The sequence below is a fragment of the Oenanthe melanoleuca genome, chromosome 2 (assembly GCF_029582105.1).
Source record: "Oenanthe melanoleuca isolate GR-GAL-2019-014 chromosome 2, OMel1.0, whole genome shotgun sequence".
Lineage (NCBI taxonomy): Eukaryota > Metazoa > Chordata > Aves > Passeriformes > Muscicapidae > Oenanthe > Oenanthe melanoleuca.
The window spans coordinates 73,560,604-73,582,474 of NC_079335.1; the positions used below are offsets into that span (position 1 = coordinate 73,560,604).

Below are 21,871 nucleotides of genomic sequence, written 5' to 3' on the forward strand. Positions count from 1 at the left end.
GTTAAAATTTCCCTGAAAACTACTGTTACATTGCAACTTCTTATATAAAATTGTCTTCTGGACTCTCTCTCTCTCTAGACTCTGTTATTTCCAGCAGTAAGAAGACACAGCCATCAAATGCTGTGCCATTTTATAGGAACGGTGCTCAGCACCAAAATTTTCAAGGATCTTCATTTGGGATGTGCTTGCTATATGTGCTTGCATGATGTTCAGCTGGCAGCTGCTCAAGCTAGCTCAAAAGCTGAACCTGTCAGTGGAAGTGCCAATAACTGAAGGCATACTGGGGTTCAGCTTGTGCAGGGTGGTCAATAGCTGCAGGCAATCTTTGGTCCTGGGCCTGTCATTCACAAGGTGAATGCAATGACTATGGTTTTAGGGAGGGGCAGGGGTACTGGAAGAGGCTGAGCAGTGAAGCCAGGACCCCAGTCTCACTGTGACAGAGGGTGCATCCTCCTTATTTTTTCTCATAATTTATTCCTCTTGTGGGGAGTGTGAAAGATGTCTGTACTCTGTCAAGTGTTAGCATGCAGGTAGTAACGAAGAGTGGATTTAATAGTATATGAGTTTGCATCTCAATGACTTTTTGCACTTTTCTTCACTTGGGAGACGTTTCACTGACATTCACTTTGATTTAATACCAGCCAGGATTATCCCCATGACAATATCCAGCTCAGTCCCAGAGAAGCTTAGGTGTAGGGGTCCACATGCTGGTCTTCTTGCAGGTACAGCTGGTTGTAATTTTAAAGTACTTTTTAAGGCCTGCTTTGTGCCTGCCACACCTTTGGACTCTGCACTGGATGGTTCAGGGCTGTGCCTCAGGCAGGAGCAGGGACAAGACCAGCATCTGTTTGAAGGAGTGGAGCATGTGAGACTGTTTCTGTAAAAGGCTACAGGGAAGCCCAAATGTGTTATCAGAAGTCTGGGGACAGGAGGAATGTTTGTAAATCAGATCTAGGGAAAAAGGGACACTGTAGCATTGCTACCTGGGCGATGACCCCAATGATTGCTCTGCTTTTGCATCATAGCCTGGCACAGCTGTCATCACGATGATCTGGGCAGCTTTTTAACAGGGAAATAGGAGATTCAGTGTCCCAAAGAGTGAAACTATTCTGTTATAAAGTAGTTGAAACTCTGCTGGAAGATGGCAGTCCATTTGTAAGTGTAAATATTTGTTAACAGACCATAATGGTAGTCTCTGAACCTCTTCTCCATCTTCTGCTCCAGCATCTTGAGCCAGCTGGCTGTGATGCCAAGTGAGGCACAGAGATTTCAGTGTAGCTCTGAGCAAAGGCAGTGTGTGTTTCTTTTCTTAGTTTGGGAGCACATTTCTCCTATGCATGCTTCTGTAATTTTTAAAGGTCCTTTGGCATAGACATTCTGAATCCAACTGTAACTGAGGTCAAAAGACTGTTTTGGAAGGAAATATAAATTGTGGCATGCTACTACTATCATAAAAAAAAGCAAAATCTTGAAAAATACAGAAGACACAACAAATGAAATTCAGTTTGCTGTACTTGGGCTTTGCTGGAAAAGAAATAAATGCTTAATTAGGGATTACAAATTGGGATACATGCATGGATTCAATATAAATCTTCAATCTAACGGACATGCAAAAGTCCTTTCAAAGTATTTGGTTGTTACTGCACATAAACAATAATCAGGCAATATTTATGGAGTAATCAAGAAGGCTATACATTTGTCAGATAACAAACTAATGTCCACAGCCTGCCCTAAATGCCTAAAAACCTGATAACTCTGTCATGAAGGTGGAGATTAGACTGCTCAGCTGTGACTCTGTGGAAGTTAATCCTTTTATTGCTGTTCCTGTAAAATTTCAGACAATAAAGCAGTGTTTCAGTAACATCACATTACCATTTTGCAGGACTGTGTGATAACGTTTCAACAGTATTTGCAAATTGTTACTCCTTTTGAAAGCTGCAGTCAGAAACATCTCTGCTGACCATAATATCTCAGTTTTACCCAAGACATGTGGATATTTGGCTGCTGGGCTGTGCCTGGGGCTTGTAGCTGTGCTAGCAGATAATCTACAGAGAGGCAGCTAGCTCTTAGTTGTATGCAATATTACTTTATATTCAGCCTGCTATGAGCAATCTTTTGAATTTTTACTGATTTTTATTCACAGTTTTAGCGTGTGAAAAATATGCAGCCTGTAATTATATCTACCTTTGCAAAATAGAAAATTAAAATGATTCATCTACCTTGGAGAAGTTCTTACATTAAACATTTGTTTGACATTTCTTTGAAAAAAGTCACCTTCTCCTATTTTCAAATAGTAGGAAACACAGAAATATTTTTTTTAACCTTTTATTAATCATTAATTAAATATTTCCTTCGATGGTAGAAATGTATTTTTTTTTCTCCATTCATAGAGGTTTTTGTTTTCATTAATGACCCAATATATCTTTCTCCTGTTTTCATAGACAAAGTTTGCTTTGAAGCACTGTGAAAGCTTTTGTATATTTTTACTTAAGACTCCCACATAAAGGCTATATAAATACTGATATGGTTACACACGTGGTCAACTTCTTTTAAATAACTGAGCAGTGTACCTGATTGCTTGTCATACTTGAAAACTGCAAGCAGAGGCTACAAATATGCCCCTCTCTTCCATTTTTTTATTGCATCATGTCATGTGCCACGTGTAAGCTTGTGATCAGAAGTACCTGTATGTGTTTCTTTTGTCTTATGGAGTGGTCACAGCCTTGCTGTGCTTCAGCCTCTGTGCCTCCCACCCTGCTGGGGAATGCAGGGCTTTGGGTGGACATCCCTGTGGAAGCTGCAAAGCTGGATAGGACTCTGTTCATGGGAGCTGTTCCTGCTTCTGGGGCAGCCAGGTGTGGGTGCCTCTGGGTGAGGGAGAACATGATCCTGGCCCCTGGTACCACCAGCCCTCTACAAAGGCTGTATATCCAAGGGAAACCGGCCATGAGTTAGGCTTCTATGTTAGCCTTCTCACTGACTCTAGGCTGCTTTGATCTCTCCAAACCGTAATGAAAAGGTGGTTCAGAGCCTTTGCTATAGTGATGTTGGACTTTGTGTTAGCCAGGGGTGGATGGCACGTGATTGACAGTCAAATTCTGTTCATTCCCAGCCTGAATATAAGTATGTCTTTTTTTCACTTCCATCCTCTCTCAGGCCACAAAAGACTGTGGTTGTGTGTTAGTCCTGCATCATCTTGCTGCCTCTTGCTACTCCGTCCCTTTCCTCCCCGCTGACCTGTAACCAGGGTTGGAAGTGTTCAGAGGGCTGTTTGTCAGGGAATGTGACAGAAGGGTGTTTGCTGGCTGAAATTCTCAGGGCTGAGCAGGACTTAAGCTCAGTGGCAGTGGTGCTCTGCAGCATGGGAACATTCAGCTGACAACATCTTACATGTGGTCTCCTTTTCAGCAGTCGGAAACTATTTTTCCTTTGCATTCTGTTGATTCTCTTAGTGATGAATACTGGGCTCTGAGTAATCAACCCTTTCTCTTTTCTGTTACAGAGCTCCAACATGGGAGGCAAACTGAGCAAGAAGAAGAAGGGATACAGTGTCAATGATGAAAAAGCTAAAGACAAAGACAAGAAGGCTGAAGGAGCAGCAACTGAGGAAGAGGAGACTCCAAAGGAGGCTGAGGATGCCCAGAAAACCACAGAGACCACAGAAGTGAAGGAGAACAACAAGGAGGAGAAGGGAGAAAAGGATACTCAGGTCACTGCCAATAAGACAGAAGAAAAAGAAGGGGAGAAGGAGAAAACAGTGACCCAGGAAGAGACCCAGAAAACAGAACCTGAGAAGTCGGAGGCCGTTGTCGATGCAAAGGTAGAGCCACAGAAGAACACTGACCAGGCAGCCAAGCAAGAGGAGCCCGCTGCTGCCTCTGCTCCTGCTGCCAGCAGCGAAGCACCCAAACCCTCCGAGCCTAGCAGCGACGCAAAAGCTTCCCAGCCCTCAGAAGCCACAGCTCCCAGTAAAGCGGATGACAAGAGCAAAGAGGAAGGGGAAGCCAAAAAGACTGAGGCTCCCGCAGCGCCTGCAGCCCAAGAAACTAAAAGCGAAGCGGCGCCAGCTTCAGACTCAAAACCTAGCGGCAGCGAGGCTGCTCCTCCTTGCAAGGAGCCCGCGGCAGCAGCAGCGCCCAGCGCCGCTGCCAAGGCCTCGGACCCCGCAGAGGAAGCCAAGCCTTCCGACGGCCCCGCCGCTAACTCGGATCAAACCATAGCAGTGCAAGATTAAACTGGACAGCCTGTTGAAACAACCACTTAAAACAACCTGTGTCTTTTTTTTATTTTTTCAGCTATACTAACTCGTTTCAGATCTGAAATAGCAAATGTGTATTGCCCAGAAAAGAAGGAGAAACAAAAAAAAAAATAATAATAATGAGAAAAAAAAATGAAAAGGATGTCCCATCAAGTTGGGAGGGAGGGAGGGGGGAGAATCCAAATAGTATTTTTGTGGGGAAATATCTAATATACTTTCTGCCAACTTGACACAAGTCCTGGATTAAAATAAATAAATAAATAAACGGATGTCTGAAAGTACAGCACATCTTTTGTATCTGAACTGCTGTAAATGCACTCCACCAGTGTATTAAAATCTTCTTTTTGTTCTGTAATGGGGTTTGGGAGTGATGCATTTGATTCTGCCCACAAGGTTTGTGCCAAGGCAATCAGATCTTTATGAAAGCAGTATTTTCTGTGATTTTTTTTTTTTTTTTTTTTATTTACAGCCTTTCTTATTTTGATATTTTTTTTATGCAGTGGATGAATGCCAACTTTCAGACAAAACCCACTTAGCTGTCCACGTATTTCTCAATGCCAATCCTCCAATTCTTCCTCTCCAAATATTTTTTGGGAGTAAAAAGCATTCTCATCCTACTTAGCCTACCTAGATTTCTCATGACGAGTTAATGCATGTCCGTGGTTGGGTGCACCTGTAGTTCTGTTTATTGGTCAGTGGAAATGAAAAAGTCTGCGTTCATTGCAGTTCCAGTTTCTCTTCCATTCTGTGTCACAGACACCAACACACACTCATTGGAAAACAAATGAAAAAACAAAATGTACAATGGATGCATTGAAATTATATGTAATTGTATAAATGGTGCAACAGTAATAAAAGTTAAATAATTTAAAAAATATATAAGTGTAAAGACTGATTAAATCTTCATTTTCACCCCTTGAGAACTAGGCCAAGGAGGTTCTGATACTTAGAGAAGTATTACTTCTGGAGTTGTTTACTTTCCTATAAATAGCCACTCTCCAACAGCCACACGTGTTTTTAGGTGAGGTTGGAAGAAGTGGCCAATGAACAGTGCATCTCATATGCTTTATCCCAGTCAAAGTAGAAATGGCTTTTGCCTGCCCCAACATGTGAAAAAATAAAATGTTCTATAGTTATTTTGAAGAGCCACAGGCATGCTGACTGAGTTTTAACTGGGCCTAAGACAGTGGATTTGATAAACTGATCTTTTAAAATGAAGTAATTAAATTTAATCCTAGTCCTATGAAAGTATTTCTAGTGCTGATACACTTTGTTCTTTTCCCCATTACTATTGGGTAGGAGATAAACCACCGGTGCCACAGAAGGCCAGTCCTACGTATTTCAAATATGGATAGCCTTGTGTAGCTGAGTAGTTTAGCTCAGCATGAACATTTTTCACTACTTTTGCCTATTTGCTTCATTTTTATTTAACAGAACAGTTGAGTAATTGCACTTTCTGCTGGGTGGTGTTGGTGGATACTGACAACGATTTCAGTGCAGAGCCCAGGATTCACAAAACCACTTAAAGCAGCTTATTTGGCCTGCCTATTAGTAAACTTTTGGGCAGAGCAGAAGTTCTGAAAGAAGTGGGCAGTGGTAAATAGAAACACAGCTGGTACACATACCAAAGGGATGAGCTGGCTTGTATTTAGTAAATAAGGAAAATGGTGTTTTAAAATGGTATAAATTATTTCAAATACTTTCTCTCCATGCAGTGAGGATGATTCATTCTACAGACTTGCATAATACTAATCCTACTTTTTTTCAGAAATACAAACTTCCTATACCATGCTGGCAGTACTGTCATGCACCTGTGCACGTGGGAGAAGTTTATTGGAACAGGCAGGAGTAGTGCAGTTAGGTTTAGGTCAGGTCATTCACCTCCATGTATCTTGCACCACCCTAAAGCTTTTGCATCCTTATGTGATGCTGAATACAGTCTACAGTTTAATTCCTTGAGGTAATTAAAAATACCCCTGTGCTGCACAGCTGAACCCAAACCCAGCAGCCTCTGCAGCTGTGGACAGCAAAATCTTAACGCACATGTTGAGGTTCTCACAACCTGCTTGCTGGTGGCAGTTTTGTCCCAACTGTGTCAATACAGCAAAGAAATGTTGTGCCCCACATGGCTGGAAGTCAACAGCATATGGCTAAAGAAATATGCACTTGTGTTTGGGAAACTGGGAGTCAGCACAGGCAAAGATCAGTGCACTTGAAAGTCTTCAGTAATCTCAAAAAATATAAAAGGAAATTTGCTGTATGATGTTTTAAATACTTTTATTAATAGACAGGCCTGCAAAAAAAATTTTTTTTTTCATAGTTGCTAAATTTCTTAGCTGATGGTGAAAAGGCATTCTGGCCAAGACCACTGCTCCAATACGCTGCTATTCTATACCTACATACACAAGGAAAGAAATAATCTCTGTTCAAAGAGCTTATGAACTAAACATATATGGTTTTTAGAAATGTGATGTTGCTTGCCTGAAGAGCCATGTGAAGAGAGCCTAGAGGCTTGCTTTTCTTCAGCCCAGTGTCTCATCTCCAAGACACTCTTTTTTTCTGCACTACAGTCACTCTTTAATGACAGTAAAAGTATGCTGAGGGTACAGAGCTCACAGGCATGTTAATGCTCAGAGCGCAAGCACATTGCAGATAACCTCAAAGGGCCCAACCCTTTTGTGAAAGTGTGCCAAAGGAATAGAGAAATTCAGCCCTGGGAAAGAGCCTTTGCTATTGTTTAGAGCCCCCACAGAGACATGTTTGCAAGGTCTCCCTTGTTTTGCCCTGGAAACTGTCAAGAATCTGTTGCTTTCCCTTCAACAATAGGAAGGTCAGTGCCATTGACTTTGCTCGTACTTTGCTTGCACTTGCACAGTAAAGAGAAGCTCAGATGCCTTTAAATGTAGCAGCAACTTCTCTTCTCTTCTCTTCTCTTCTCTTCTCTTCTCTTCTCTTCTCTTCTCTTCTCTTCTCTTCTCTTCTCTTCTCTTCTCTTCTCTTCTCTTCTCTTCTCTTCTCTTCTCTTCTCTTCTCTTCTCTTCTCTTCTCTTCTCTTCTCTTTTTTCTTTTCTTCTTCCCTTCCCCTCCCCTCCCCTCCCCCCTCCCCTCCCCTCCCCTCCCCTCCCCTCCCCTCCCCTCCCCTCCCCTCCCCTCCCCTCCCCCTCCCCTCCCCTCCCCTCCCCTCCCCCTCCCCTCCCCTCCCCTTCCCTTCCCCTTCCCTTCCCTTCCCTTTCCCTTCCCTTCCCCCGCACTTCCCTTCCCTTCCCTCCCCTTCCCTTCCCTTCCCTTCCCTTCCCTTCCCTTCCCTTCCCTTCCCTTCCCTTCCCTTCCCTTCCCTTCCCTTCCCTTCCCTTCCCTTCCCTTCCCTTCCCTTCCCTTCCCTTCCCTTCCCTTCCCTTCCCTTCCCTTCCCTTCCCTTCCCTTCCCTTCCCTCCCCTTCCCTTCCCTTCCCTTCCCTCCCCTCCCCTCCCCTCCCCTCCCCTCCCCTCCCCTCCCCTCCCCTCCCCTCCCCTCCCCTCCCCTCCCCTCCCCCCCCTCCCCTTCCCTCCCCTTCCCTTCCCTTCCCTTCCCTTCCCTTCCCTTCCCTTCCCTTCCCTTCCCTTCCCTTCCCTTCCCTTCCCTTCCCTTCCCTTCCCTTCCCTTCCCTTCCCTTCCCTTCCCTTCCCTTCCCTTCCCTTCCCTTCCCTTCCCTTCCCTTCCCTTCCCTTCCCTTCCCCTCCCTTCCCTTCTTCCCTTTTTTTCCCCTGCTCTGTGGTTGAAACGTTCCTGCTACTATTTTTATAGTGAATTTTGGGGGATGGAAAACCCCTAAAGTTATGTTGAATTATTCATAATGAATGGCTTGCTAGAAGCAAGGCCTACCACTTGCCCTGTAGTTGGTTCTGTTCATTTCTGTGCCTGTACAAGGTAAGACACCTCCTTGAAGAAAGTACAACAAAACATTACAGGATGTGTTAGTGTCCTGTGTGATAGCAGTTCCAGGCACATTCAGTGTGGCTGCCAGTATCTAAACATTCAGTGGCTTCTGAATTCCTGCTGGAGCTTCCTTTTTCCCAGCATTGAACTAGGAGATCTGTCTGGTCTCTGTCTCACCTGAGCATTGCCTTTTCCAGATCACCATGGACTCCAGCTTCATGCAAGTGTCCTGAATCAGTGGTGCATCAAGTCCTCAGTCTTCCTTTGGGAACTTCTTATCACTACATCACATTTCTGCGAATTTATCTTTATTTAACCAAATAGGGGAGTGTCTCAAAGAAATGCCACAGATTTGTTGCCACTGCTGCAAGAAAGCATTTTCTAACAATACATTTTTTAGTAGATCTGCTATGCTATCATTGTTGTCTCATTGCACATAATTCACAGCATTTAAGGTTCTTTTTCAAGATTTTTGAGATGCTAATCATGTGGTTTGCTGTTTTTATTCAGCAATACATATTTTCTTTTTTGCATTTCTTTTCTACATTAAACTCTTGACATTTATCTCAACTACGATTCAGTTGAATTTCTGTCTTTTGTTTCATTATTTATACATATAAATTTTTTACATCCTGTTTTATATTTAACCTCCCCACCATATTTCATGCAACATGAATGCATATCAGCTGTTAAGTGGTCAGATTTAGAAACCATGGCACTCCAGCCGTGGGAAAAACATAGCCAGCAAAAGGAAGAGCAATGTACCTGTGGTTTCCTCCACTGCTATAAAAAAGTGTCTACTCCAGAACTGGCAGAGCTTTGCTTGCTGCATTTATCATGGTGAGGTCAAGATCTGGCTATAGAGTGAGGTAAGCAGAAGGAGGTTCTGTTTTTGTTTGTTTTTGTTGTTTGTTGGGGAAGAGAGGAAAGGAGTGGATGTTTTGAAACATGGCCACAGGAGTTGGGACACAGGACACATGACACAATCATTTTGTTTCCTGGAGACAACACTATTCTGTGTTAGCTGGCCACCACAGGGCTACCAAGTCTTTTCAACTTGTCGGGATTCTTGTCTCTCTTTTAGCATATTTGCTTGTCTAGACCATAAATATTAATTCCAGCTCTTACTCTCACGGCTGTTTAAATGTACTGTCTCTATCTTTAGCTTGTCTTCCTTCCACAATTTAGGTCTGGCATCTCTTTGAGCCTCCTATTGCATCAGGAGGCTAACTGAATTTCTTGATGTCTTGGCTTGATCAAGACGACTTTTTTGAGATTATTCAGTCAAGTGAGATGCAGACTTGATGGGGTTACAAGTTTGTCTCATTTACTAAGCAAAAATTTAAAGGCTTTGCAGGATATTCCTGCTGAGGTTAGAGAGAAATCTTCCTGCAAGTCCTATCAGTCTGTTTTTTGTTATGTCATCAGGTTGCAGAATGCATAGCTTGCTAAACATCACTGCTGGTTCAGCTGGCCAGTAATTTTAGATTAACACTTGGTAAAGTTTGACATTTGGTCTCCCTTGAGAATCAAACAGATTTTACTGGGCTCAATTCAAGGACAGAAACAGAGCTGTTCATATTAAGAGATACAGAAGTAATAGAATAATTGTTTTAAACTTTATTCAGTTCCATCCTGTTCAGAAACAAGGCCTTTTCACTCTGGGAACCAGGCAAATCTCACAGCAGCAAGACTGTAAGTTTCCTAGCTACAAAATGGTCTTTAAAACCTTAAGGTTAGTACTTTAAGCCTTACACTTGAATAGAAGATGTTTTAATCACTGGCTACCCACACTCCTGAGAAGCAGGGCTGCTAGAGGCACCCAGTGTGGCAGGAGGACAGCTGCTGGTCTTTTGCTCTATCTATTCCAGTGGCTCTCATTTAGCACCCATTTTCCCCATCCTTGTTTTTTGGCTTTCTACCAGTGATAGATTTATTATGCCTTAATGAGAATAGTGTGCAGTAATGACAGACCCAAATCACATTTTTTCTGGATTTGAATTTTTTTTATAGGGTTCTGGCATTCCTTGCAGGATTCTGGACTGAGGTGGCAGTCTACATTTGCCAAGTAGAATATTAATTGATCTAGTGGAAAGGAGAAGCTGAAAAGAAATAATTATGTTATTGGAAATTGGTGCATGCCTGAAAGAGCAAAGCCTTTATTCTGCAACCGTCCAGGATGCTGCAATGGCTCACTGTAAGCTAAAAGACCCTACAGAGATTTCAAAAGCTATCACATGTCAGTATGCTGAATACATTGTTGGTTTAAGCTCTGCTGCTATGTCCAATTATCTGAACTTTGTCAACTGCACTTAGTTTTTTTTTTAATTTTAAAATAAAAGACAGCATTCCTAAGCTAGTACTTTTTTTCAAAAGGTGAACAACAGTATCTCATAATGACTACATTGCAAAAGAAAATTTCAATCCCATTAAAACTTGAGTAACATTTCCCAGTAAAAGAAGCTCTAAAACTACCTAGAAATATTTTCCACCATTTTATCTAGAACAAATTTTGAATATTTTCTGATATGCAGTTTTTCAAGGACATATTAATAAAATCATACTTTTATAATATAGCTCTTGATGGATGGTAAATGGATAATCTAATGGTGTCTGGCACCACATTGCAGGCTAAGTAAAGAAAACCTGGAACATGGGAGAGCAGATCATCAGCTGACAGAATTATTGATTTAGGTCTACTGAACTGTATGAAAATAATTTTATTTCAGTAATTCCATAAAGACTAAAAAAAAAAGTATTAGCAATAGAATGTCACATTATATTATGTAGCACTGAATGGTCAGATATGAGTGAATTAAACTGCTAACCTTAGTGACAATCTAATAACAGACAGATTTGAATTTGAATTGAGGCAGTGTATGAATATTAATTAGGAAAGTAATACAAGTTCTGAAATGGCACATTTCAAGGATTTAATGAAGAGTTTCAGTAGTCAGGTTTTATGAATGATTCAGAGTGTTTCTGGTAGTCATAGGGGACAACATAAGGTTTGATATATTTCTACATGTGCACGTGAAAATTAAATGAAGATAAAAATTAATGTTAGTGGGGAGAAGTGGTTTATACTTCCTGGTAAGTATTAAATTTAAACTGGTGTGTCATGCTGCACTTATCTTGGGCCTGAATTTTGCTTTTCACTGTATCTTGGTGTTCTATCTTAGCTGTACCACACATGTGTTGGACCAGACTTTTCACTCCACTGCCACTTTTTCTAGTTATACCTCACCCAATTTTATATCAATTTTTCTTGCTTAATCTGCCAGGACTAAGTTGCCCATGTTATTGGAGATCTCAACAGGTGATGACCCAAACTATCAGATGGATCTTTAACATTCTGATAAGCTCTGTGGTACTGGGGTCCACCTGTGTGTGTTACCTTCAGCTTTGATGTGTAAGTATAATGGCAGGGACTGGGAAAAGATTTCAGAGGGTTTAATGTGTGTTGGCTCCCTCTCTTCCAAGTGCTCCAAAAGTAAATGTGGCTGATATATTCTAGCAGGCTGACCTGGAGAGTGTTTCTTGCAGCTGGAAGTTTGAAAACTTGGAAAAAAGCTTCTCAGTTCCTTGATCGAGATGAGCAGAGAATGGAAGAGTTTGAAAGCTTGAGAGCTGGTGTAAACATAAAAGTGATGGCTAACTTTGTGGTAGAACTAAGTTGACAAAAACATGGACTGTGTCCTGAGAAGAGCAGCATCTTAGGAATGGAGTCTCAGACAGTGTCATAGAGGAAGCTGAGTATAAAAATGTAGCTACCACAAGAACAAATATCACTTTCAGGCAAAAGCAAAACTGGTAATGATTGGAGGAGCATCTAGTTTGGCCAAAAGGCATTTCCGCTGTTTTTTTGAGAAGAGATCACATTTGCAATGTCTTTAAAGAGATTTTTTTTTGTGATGTTTATATTCCTGAGACTGATTTTAGTTGACAAATGCAATAAAATATGTATTTGTGTGCTCCATAAAATTTTTTAGCATCATAAGCAAAACTTTTTGACAGCAAGATAGAGACTTGTAAAAAGAAATGTACTGTGATGTCAGTGAAGTTCAAGTTCTTCTCTAGCACCCTGAATACATGCAGTGTTTCCAATAAAGGTGAGAGGATGGGATGGAAACTGTGGCAAAAATTCTACAGTGATCTGAGCTAATATTCAGTGAATTTCCTGTTCTAGCATTGGTGTAATGAGATACTGTCAGATCCACTGGTACTATTAATCAGATCCAACTGCAGTCAATTTTAGTCATAACCCTTCACCATAGATATGGATTTTTGAAGGGAGCAACTTTTATATGAATGGCTGTTTCCATTGATTTTATACCTTGCTGCCCAGTTTTAAAATTCCAGAATTAGTTTGATGACATTGAAAGTAAGAATCAATCTGTCTGTGGCAAGTCAGTGACAGGATATGTGTAGATAGAGAAGCTGACTGAAAAGACATTACAAGGTCAGACAATCATTTGGGAAGGAGTCAGTCACCAGGGGATGTCAGCAGAAGTTTTCAATCAGTGTGAAAGGCAAGGATAGTGATTTTCAGAGCAACTCTTTAAATGAATGTGGAGGCAATACACGAGCTGGCAGTCTGGTCTGGATAGCATGGGTTGCAGGTCAGCCACAGTATGTAAAAAGGAAGCAGAAGGGTTTTCCTGCAAGAGAAGGCACAGAGAAAGTCACACACTGCTCTTAATTTTCCTTTCACTCCAGCTCTCCCATGTTGATATTTACTTCCTCTTTCAGGCTAACCTTTCCATCAAGGATCTTTTCCTCAGTACATGCTTTAGTGAATAGGCCAGATTTTCCTAAAGTGGCCAAAGCACCCCTTTAAAAGGCATGTAATACATATCACATGCCTTCCAGAGAGCTCCTGTGCTTCTGAAAAGGCTCCATGTACAACCTTGCCCTTTAAATCATGTACAAAACAAAAATGTACCAGCTCACCTGGCACCCAAAACCATCACATGCTTTACCCTGGTACCACGTAGATTTTCTCCCTTGTTTTATCACTATGAACATACAGGTAGATGTGTAGTGTTGTAGTATTTTTTCTTATAAAACAATGGTCCTATTAAGCTAGTGAGGCCATTATATGAGCAGTCTTGTGTGCTCCCAGGCCTGACCATGGGGTAAGAAGAGATGCCCACCTTTAGCTCCTCAGGGATTCCTGACCCTATCTGCCCTCCAGCTGCTCTTCCTTCCTCCTGGGACATATCTGCACCAGTCTCCTGCTGAAGAGACTTGGCTTGGAGGACAGTAAATTATCTGGGGAGGCCATGGAACCACCTTGCGGGAGCTTAAGGATGGCAAGAAGAACTCTTTGACAGGATTTACATGGATATGGTTGCTTCTCCCTTAGGGCAGGGGAATGGAAAGCCCTAAAAGACTTTGAAAGTCAAAGTCTTTCAAGTTTTCTATGGTTCTGTGATTACCAAAGGGTGTGCCAGTAAGCACTGTTTTCCTTCATCTGAATAAGAGTTAGACTGTATCTGCTTTCATGGAATAATAATTCATTCTACATTGCCTTCAGCAGGACTAAGGGCATTACAAGGTACTTTTACATGAATTTTTGAAGTGTTGTGTGAGTGCCTGTAATGAAATATTTCTCAATTTTTCTTCACTTCCCCACCCCCCTGCTTCCATGGTTTCATTCCAGCCATACTTTTCTCCACCAGGCCATCAATAGGCAAAACTGTTTACTTTTTTTTTCTGTGTACATCAATCACTCCTCAAATGAGAAACAACAGCATGTGTTTTGGTCACAAGCCTCTTTGCACATTCTTCACTTCATGTCTCAGCCTGCTGTAGGCAAGGACAATGTTGCTGTTTCAATTGGGCAAAATCATCAGTCATTATAAATTCCCTTGGGGATATATGTCCAGCAGTAGTGAAAATTTTCAAATTTTTTTTGCTTTTTTAAAAAGTGCAATTCACAACTGATTTCTGATGAAAAGTGCCAATAACCCTGCAAAACCTTAGACTGCTGCCTGTGCAGAACTGGGTGAGGCTTTCTTTTAAGAGGTACTTCTGTTGAATTGGCAGAATTGAAACAGCAAATTGTAGTGATGAACTGGATAAAAATGACCTGGAAAATCCCTGCCTCATGTACAGTGCTGACAGCTGAGCAATCATTGCTGTTCTGTGCTTTTTCCTTTGTGCTGGACTGTGCATAGATATACTAGTACTGAGTTAATTCAGAGCTGGCATAGGCACAGGGGAAACCACAAAATTTTAAATTCCCTCCTTTTATCCTGAAGAGAAAATTATTTTCTAAGCCTTTCATTTTTGTTGTGGGGAAGGAACAACAAGATCAGGAACTGAAGCTAGGCCAGACTCTCTTGAGTCCTCGTGTGTCTCCACACTGCCAACTTTGGGCACAAGAAGCTGCCCATAAGTGACTCAGCCATATGCATCAGAGCAATTAAGTCCATTTAAAACCCAGGAACTAACAATTTTGAGGATTCTTTCCAACTCTTTCCAGCTCCATGGGGTCTTCTCCCTCTGAACTTTGTCTTTACTTCTGGCATCTATCAGCATCAAAGTTTCAGAGCAAAATATCTGCAGAAACTTCTGGATTTTATATCCAAATTTTTGGAAACCACCACAAATTTCATGTGTCCCCCACACTTCCTCTCTTAATTTGTCAAAATTCTTCCAAATTTCAGGGTACTTGTGGACCAGACTGCACATTCAACTTCCCATGATTTTAGTCAGGAAAATTATGCTGTCAGAAAAATTAAGGTGTTAAAATAATCATTAAAGCTATTAGAATGAAATTTTTTAAAAAAAGGAAAAATTTTTTCAACAGGCACACCTGCATGTAGGCAAGATGCATCTTTTCCATAAGAAAAATTTTAATTGCTAAACAATCAGCCGTGCCCTTCCACAAGGTCTGGACTGTTTATTCATGGGTGGTTCCCTAAGATTCCTCTCACCTGGTATCTGAAGCAGTGGATGGCTTACCCTGTTACCATGTAGGTTTTCTCCACTGTTTTATCACCTTGCAGATACAGGCAGGCATGAAGTGCTTTCATACTTGCCTATCCCTATTTATAATACTCCCACGAAGTCCCTAATCTTTATTGAACAGCTTTATCTTCTACAAATAAGAACCATGAGTTTCTTACAGAGTGTACAATTGGAATCGTGGTAAGATGTTACTGAATAACTAGAGGGGAGAGCCGTGTTCCTTGAGCCATTGTATCAAAGCTGAACATGGTTAATGAAGAGAAGACAGCTCCTTTTTCTTTTCCTGATGTGGTTAACAAAGATCTAAGAGAGATGAAATACCACTGTGGTTTAATTATTTTTTTTCCCCCTCTGGAAAATTTCAATGTTCCTAGTTCTCATAATTTTCTTTTAGGGAAGTATTCCAAACTTCTCCTATAGGTAAAGTATTTGGTATCACAATGATTGCAACAGCTCATAATGCTCATTATCTGCACAAACTGTTCAAAAGTGATGTCATTTCTATTCATTAAATGAATAGAATTATAGAACATGTACTTTGGCATTTTCCAGTCGTGGACTATGAGATATGTTTCATATGCTGATTTCTCTGTGGAAGAGAAATGGCAGTGTGGATATACCCATGACATGTGGCTGTTGCAATGAGCCAAGTCATTTTGTACAGTGAAGTACAGCCACATGCTATGGCTGGTAACCCAGACAGTCACAGATATCCCCACTCTATCATGACTCTATGTTTAATGAGATATTTTTCTACCTTGGGACAAAGACAAAACAGCTTTTCAAAACTTTCTCCCCTTGATTTGCTTAGTTTTAAAGCAACTGCCTAAGAGTGTAATCAGAACAGCTCCTGAGAGATGCTGGAGGCTTGAAGCAGGCAGTGGAAAGTTAGGGAGAGAAAATATTTTTTATTATTATTGATTTCTTATTGTGCAGCACTTAGCAGCTGCTTTACTATTATTTATAGGAGATCAGCTCTATTTTCAAAATTATAGAGCCTGAAGCATTCTCTAGATGTTCTCAAATGTATTCTCTACTTTTAATGAAGGGGAAAATAACACAGAATGTTTAAAAAATGGCCTCACTCTAAAACAAAGCTTGAAATCAGTCTAAAGCAGTCACACCTAGTTTGGGCTTCAGCAGCCTAGCAGTAATACAGCAGGTAAAGGAGTAGTGTGCATTACAAATGACAGCCTTATTCACTTTGATTTTGGCAAATCAAACTGAAAACAACACAGCCTGGTCCTGGAGAAGATATCTGTGCTTTTCATTACTAACTGCTGTTCTGGAATCAGGCATGCTCTAGTTACTCATGTAGCCCACTTTTCCTCTCACCTCCCTTGCCTCTCAGAGTCCAGGGGACTTGCAGCCAGATATTCTACTCTGACTAGGCAGTGTCATCTGAGGGGAAAAAAGGTGATGTGGCTGCTCTGCTGTACCACTGGTATAGCTGCTGATGAAACAGGGGGAGAAATAATGCTGGTGAGATGCAAAGCTTAAGGGCTTATGTTTTCATGTATTTGCAATAATACCGACTCTATTAAATTATCCGAAACTATGGAGATTTATTAAACCTCTGTGTACAATGCTGTTCCAACTGGGTATTTTGGTAAGCTGCCTTTATGTAGATATCTGTACAACATAAGCTAATGCTCCACTAAGAAAGAAAATGTTTCGGATTATCCTGGGATGATGAAGAGTCATTATGTGAATTACAGAAGTATAAATTACTGTCTGTTGGTTTACCTAGTCTGTGAGAGGGGTAAGTTGCCAGAGAAGCACCAGGGAAAGTCAGTGAGAGGATTTAAAAGCACTACCTGAACTTAAGAGGTCAGGAAAGCATAGAGGGTGGAGGCTTCCTCTGCTTTCTCCTATTAATTTTCTCTTTTCTTATAGACTCAGCAGTTTCTGGCACTTCTCTCTTTGCAATAGTTCTGTGATCTTCTGCAGGTGGACACTGCTGCCATATTGTAAGTATAGAGTCTCTGTTGTGGACTTTTGCTTTAATCTGTAGCTCTCCCGACCATTGTTTCTTTTAAAGAATCCATCAAGTATGATCTAAATAAATGAAGTACACTTTTCCTCTTACATTCCAGCACGCCACTTTCCCCATGCTGCAGGTTCTACAGTGGTGATCTGATTTATTTGCTTTAAAGGCTTTCTTATTTCTCTTTGGTTTTGATTTTGTTTGTTTGTTTGTTTGTTTGGTTCGTTGTTTTTTAACTACTTTGAAATCTTGACAGAAAGAATACGACCGCCTTCTCTTTGGAGAACAAAGTTCCCAATGAAACTGTTGATTTTGTTATTGAGTAAAAGAATTCACTGCTCTTGCTTGCTCCAATAACCTCTCTCCTTTATCTGTGTTTATCCTACCAAGCCCTGCTTCACATGTTAAAAAACAAAGAAAGAAAAGAAAATATATTTCCTAATCTTGTTCTGAATGAAAGTGAGGGAAGTTTTGCTTTGACTAGTAATGAGAGAAGAACAAGGTCCTTGCAGAACAAGGCATTGGCTTGTGCAAAACACTGCAATAATTAACTACACCACCTCTGATTTTAGTGTGGGAGAGGACAAGCTCAAAGTTGTATTAACAGCTGATCTTCTAAATTACTGTTTTCTCTGATTTTCTCTTCAACTTGGAAGAGTCATTGCTATAAATAACAGGTAAGCAGAGAAGGTGGAGGAGGAAAAATGTTTGAAAAAGACGACCGGCAATTATTTAAATTTTCCCCTTGCAATGATGAAAGACCAATCCAAAGCCAGTACAGTGACAACTCAGGCACAGAGACATTTAATTCCTTTGGAGAAACTTCCTTCCTTCCTTCCTTCCTTCCTTCCTTCCTTCCTTCCTTCCTTCCTTCCTTCCTTCCTTCCTTCCTTCCTTCCTTCCTTCCTTCCTCCCTTCCTCCCTTCCTCCCTTCCTCCCTTCCTCCCTTCCTTCCTTTTCGATTCTTGTTATTCAATTTCATATTCAACTGACTCATTCACGAGTTGCATTGGACCAGTACAGTTTATTAGACATCAGAAATTCATTGGCCTTAAGACTTCTTAAGATTTTGGCCTCAATTTTTGTATTTAATGAAACTGCTGCAAAATTAACACAGTTCCCAGAAACCAGAGCTCTCATCTGCTGAATTTATCTTAGCTTGTCACATTGTGTACAAAGTAAATTTATTTAACTGCAAAGTTATTTTAGAAGGAATTTATTAGTATTTCTAAGTTGCTTCAAACAGGTAAATGAAGTGAAAGTGCCATGTGTACTCACTAATTAACAGAATAGGCATAGTACAAATCTGCAAGTCTGAGCTATACTGTGATTAACAATGAGCTCCCATTTAAGGTTAACGTCTGATGAATTGTGCTCTTGAAAGATTAATTTGTGCAAGTGGAGTTTTGTATTCTGGTACTGGTTGTACACATAAAGAACAAGTATATTTAATAGAGGGGGATGTTGAAAAGTGAATTTCCATGTTTACCAGTAAAAGGCTGCAGGGAGAAGTATAGAAGATTATATAATCTGAAATACTCTAAAAGTATTCTGTGTCAACAGAAAAAAAAACAAATTTTTCTTCTGTGGAAAATTGAACAGTTAGAAATTTGGTTTTAATCTGAACTGAAAATGTTTCTATTTTAAAATTTACAACAGAATATAAACCTATGAAGGTTGTAATTCTGAAAAAGAAAAATACTTTGTTAACTATTTAAACCATTAAAAGACTGTGATTATGTACAATAATGTGAGTTTGCACTATATGTTTATGCATGTATATGGTATTTGTAATGACTATCCTGAATATTTGTATAAAAATGTAACCCATAAAGTTTCATGCCGTAAAGTTGTAATGTAAATTATAAAGTTGCAATGACACTTATCAGATCTAAAATTATATATTAGACCTGAAATTATTTACGTTTTTTTTTCCCCTGCATAGAATGAAAGGGATGGTTTTTAAATAACTCAGTTTTGATCAGAGTGCATTTAAAGCAGTGGTGAAAAAACTCCTCTGACCTTTCAGGGAGGCCTTAAGGTTTCTACATTTTTCTGCTGTGAGGAGACAGTGTAAAAAAGCTAAAGAACACATGTCAGAGCAAGAACTGAAGTTTGGCAGAACTGCTGAACTTCACACACACAATACCTCCCAGGAATCGGCTGGGAGCCCACTGAAGTCAATGGGAATTTTTTACTTGCTGCAATGTGCATTGGATCTGATCCAAAAGAGCTCTGTTCAGCAAAATATTTAGGTGGTTTTTATTTCAGGCATGAGCTTAATGAGACTTTAGCAGGTACTTAAAAGTCATGCACACTTGCAATTTTTTTGAATGCATGCACTATTTTTTAAAAATTTATTATTATCTCTACCATGTGATTTGCTGCAAAGTAATAGTAAGAGAAATCTTGAAGCAGTGGTCTTTAATTGTCTAAATACACAGAGAAACAAAGTTCAAGGAAGATGCTGGGCTACACTTCTCAAAGGAACCACAAAAAAGTCAACTGCTTCAGAATGGGAAATGAGAAAAAGAAGACGTTATAACCATGGGATTTTCCAAGTCTTAAATACGAGGCCAAATTTACTCTGCGGTAGGACTAAAAGATCAAAGCAAAGAAGGTATAAATTGGCATATCAATCACTCAGATTAAAGGTTTGATTAATAGTTTATCTGCTCCAGAAGTGGAAAAAAATATGAAACAGCATGTAATAAACATTTTGGCCTCTGGATTGTAGTCACTTCCATGCCAAAGCCTGCTACACCAACAGTAGATCTATTTGCAAGTGAGAAATGGATTATAGTTTTCATTTTTAAAGTAGGTGTGGGAGAGCTGCTTGAACACCTATAGAAATTAAAATGAACCTTAAAATGCAGCCTTGTGGATTTCAGCAGCTAGAAGCTATTGGAATAAGACTGAAATTTTCAAAGAGAACATTTCCTCCCTGACATTAAAGAAAATATAGTCTTGGGCCCTGTGGGGAGAAAAATAGGTATGAAGTAGGTAATAAATTGAGATGGATTAGAATTAAATTCCCTGATCTGAATCTAGCCAGGCTTCAGAATTCAAACCTCATGGTATTGGCTGAAATCTGAAGTCTGATGACACAGCACCTGAGTAAGTTAGGATTTTAATTCAGTGGTAGAACTGATATTATGAAGGGATAATTTTTTTTTAGTTATTATCAAGTGTAATCTTTTCATGTCCCTCAATAGATTGGGAGTCTTAAGTCAGTATATAGTTTTCCAGGTTTTAGTTTAGCCATTTTACAATGATTTGGTTCTGAGGACCAGTTTTACTGTTCTGATGCAGACATGCTTAATAAGTAGTGAAAACATGATCACAAATATATACTAGGTTTTCTTGATACCACATTAGAGGGCTCTGTAAGTGTAGTCACCACATTAGCATCCTGCTCATCTAGTAAGCGAAATATTTATGCAATTTTATCACAGCACTCAAAATGAATCACTAGCCACCCTCGGGGGATGCTTCCATCAGATCCATTGTCATTTTCTGGAATGACAGCCCTGTAGTGTGAAACCTGAGAAACAATAAACCCCTAATAAGGGAAATGGGAAAGTTCAGCCCTTGCAGGACCACATTCTGAGGTTGGGTGACTCATGTAAAAGCAATCCAGGCAGTCATGAGACAAAGTTTTTGTAGCCACATCAGCTTTCCAGCATTTGCTGCAGTTCCCAAGTCTGACTTGCTGCTCATTGTGTTCTTTGTCAGATTTATTAATGCATTGTTCTGGGTTTTAAATTACAGCCCTTAGCAATCGTGTTCATACAGATCTCCTGTGGCGGGCAGCAGAGAAGTCTTAGAAACAGAAATAAGCACACACACAGTCTCTGCTCCCTGCAGGATACTGCTTGCTTAAAACAACTCTATTTTAAGATTGAAACTTTCTATGAAGTTACCTAGTTTCTTCCTTCCATTTTCCATTTCACAAGTCTGTATTGCAGTTCTGGCTTATGTCTTCTATCCCCAGGAAGAAACCTGCCAGACCAGTGAGAGGATGAGACATTCTTCCAGGCTGGGTTTACTGCCCTGCTTTCTTTTACCTCAAACCATTTCCAAATCAGGAATTTTAATGAAGTTGATTAAATCAGATTTCATTTAGGACGGGCACTGGATCATAGTTCATACTTGTGAATTTAACCATGGCAGCTTAAGACATGACTGGCTTCATGCACCCTTACTTTCTCTCTGCTCTGGCCTTTGTCCTTTTCTCATGCTTCTGGCAGCAAGGGAAGCATGACTGCATTGCTCTAAATCATGGTCCTGCATTTTTAAATTGTTTAGGAGGTTTTGTGTACAGTATGAGACTGGGAAAGCCTAGGAATGGATGCATAACTCCCCTGCAGTTCCCTTTCTGGGGAACCACAGTGACTTGCACTGCTGCAGATAAATCTGAGCTTGATGCTCAGAAACTTTTCAATTTTATTTATTTAAAGAAGCTGAATAAAACTAAGGGTATCAATAGATCCCCCAGGAAAAAAAAAACCAAAAAACCAAACTATAAGTGCTAACAAATAACTTGATATAATAAATAATAAATATATAGTAAACACCATTTGATCATACACATAAAGCCACACACAGTTAGTGGAAGTTCTGCACCAGTCCAAGGGTAAGTGACATGTGAACATTTATACAGAAAACAAAATAATTTGCAAATGACTATGGGTGATATATGATGGTTTGGACATAAGCAGGGCAGCTCCTTC

The 21,871-nt window shown here is 40.3% G+C and overlaps 1 protein-coding gene across 1 annotated transcript in view; it reads left to right on the forward strand.

Moving 5' to 3' along the window:
• Positions 1 to 4,375, forward strand: part of BASP1 (brain abundant membrane attached signal protein 1) — a 50,286-nt gene extending 45,911 nt beyond the window's left edge. Inside the window, exon 2 of the mRNA XM_056484596.1 lies at positions 3,503 to 4,375. Within this exon, the coding sequence (XP_056340571.1) occupies positions 3,512 to 4,234 (723 nt within the window). The 5' untranslated portion in view covers positions 3,503 to 3,511 and the 3' untranslated portion in view covers positions 4,235 to 4,375. The remainder of the gene's footprint in view (positions 1 to 3,502) is intronic.
• Positions 4,376 to 21,871: the final 17,496 nt, after the last annotated feature.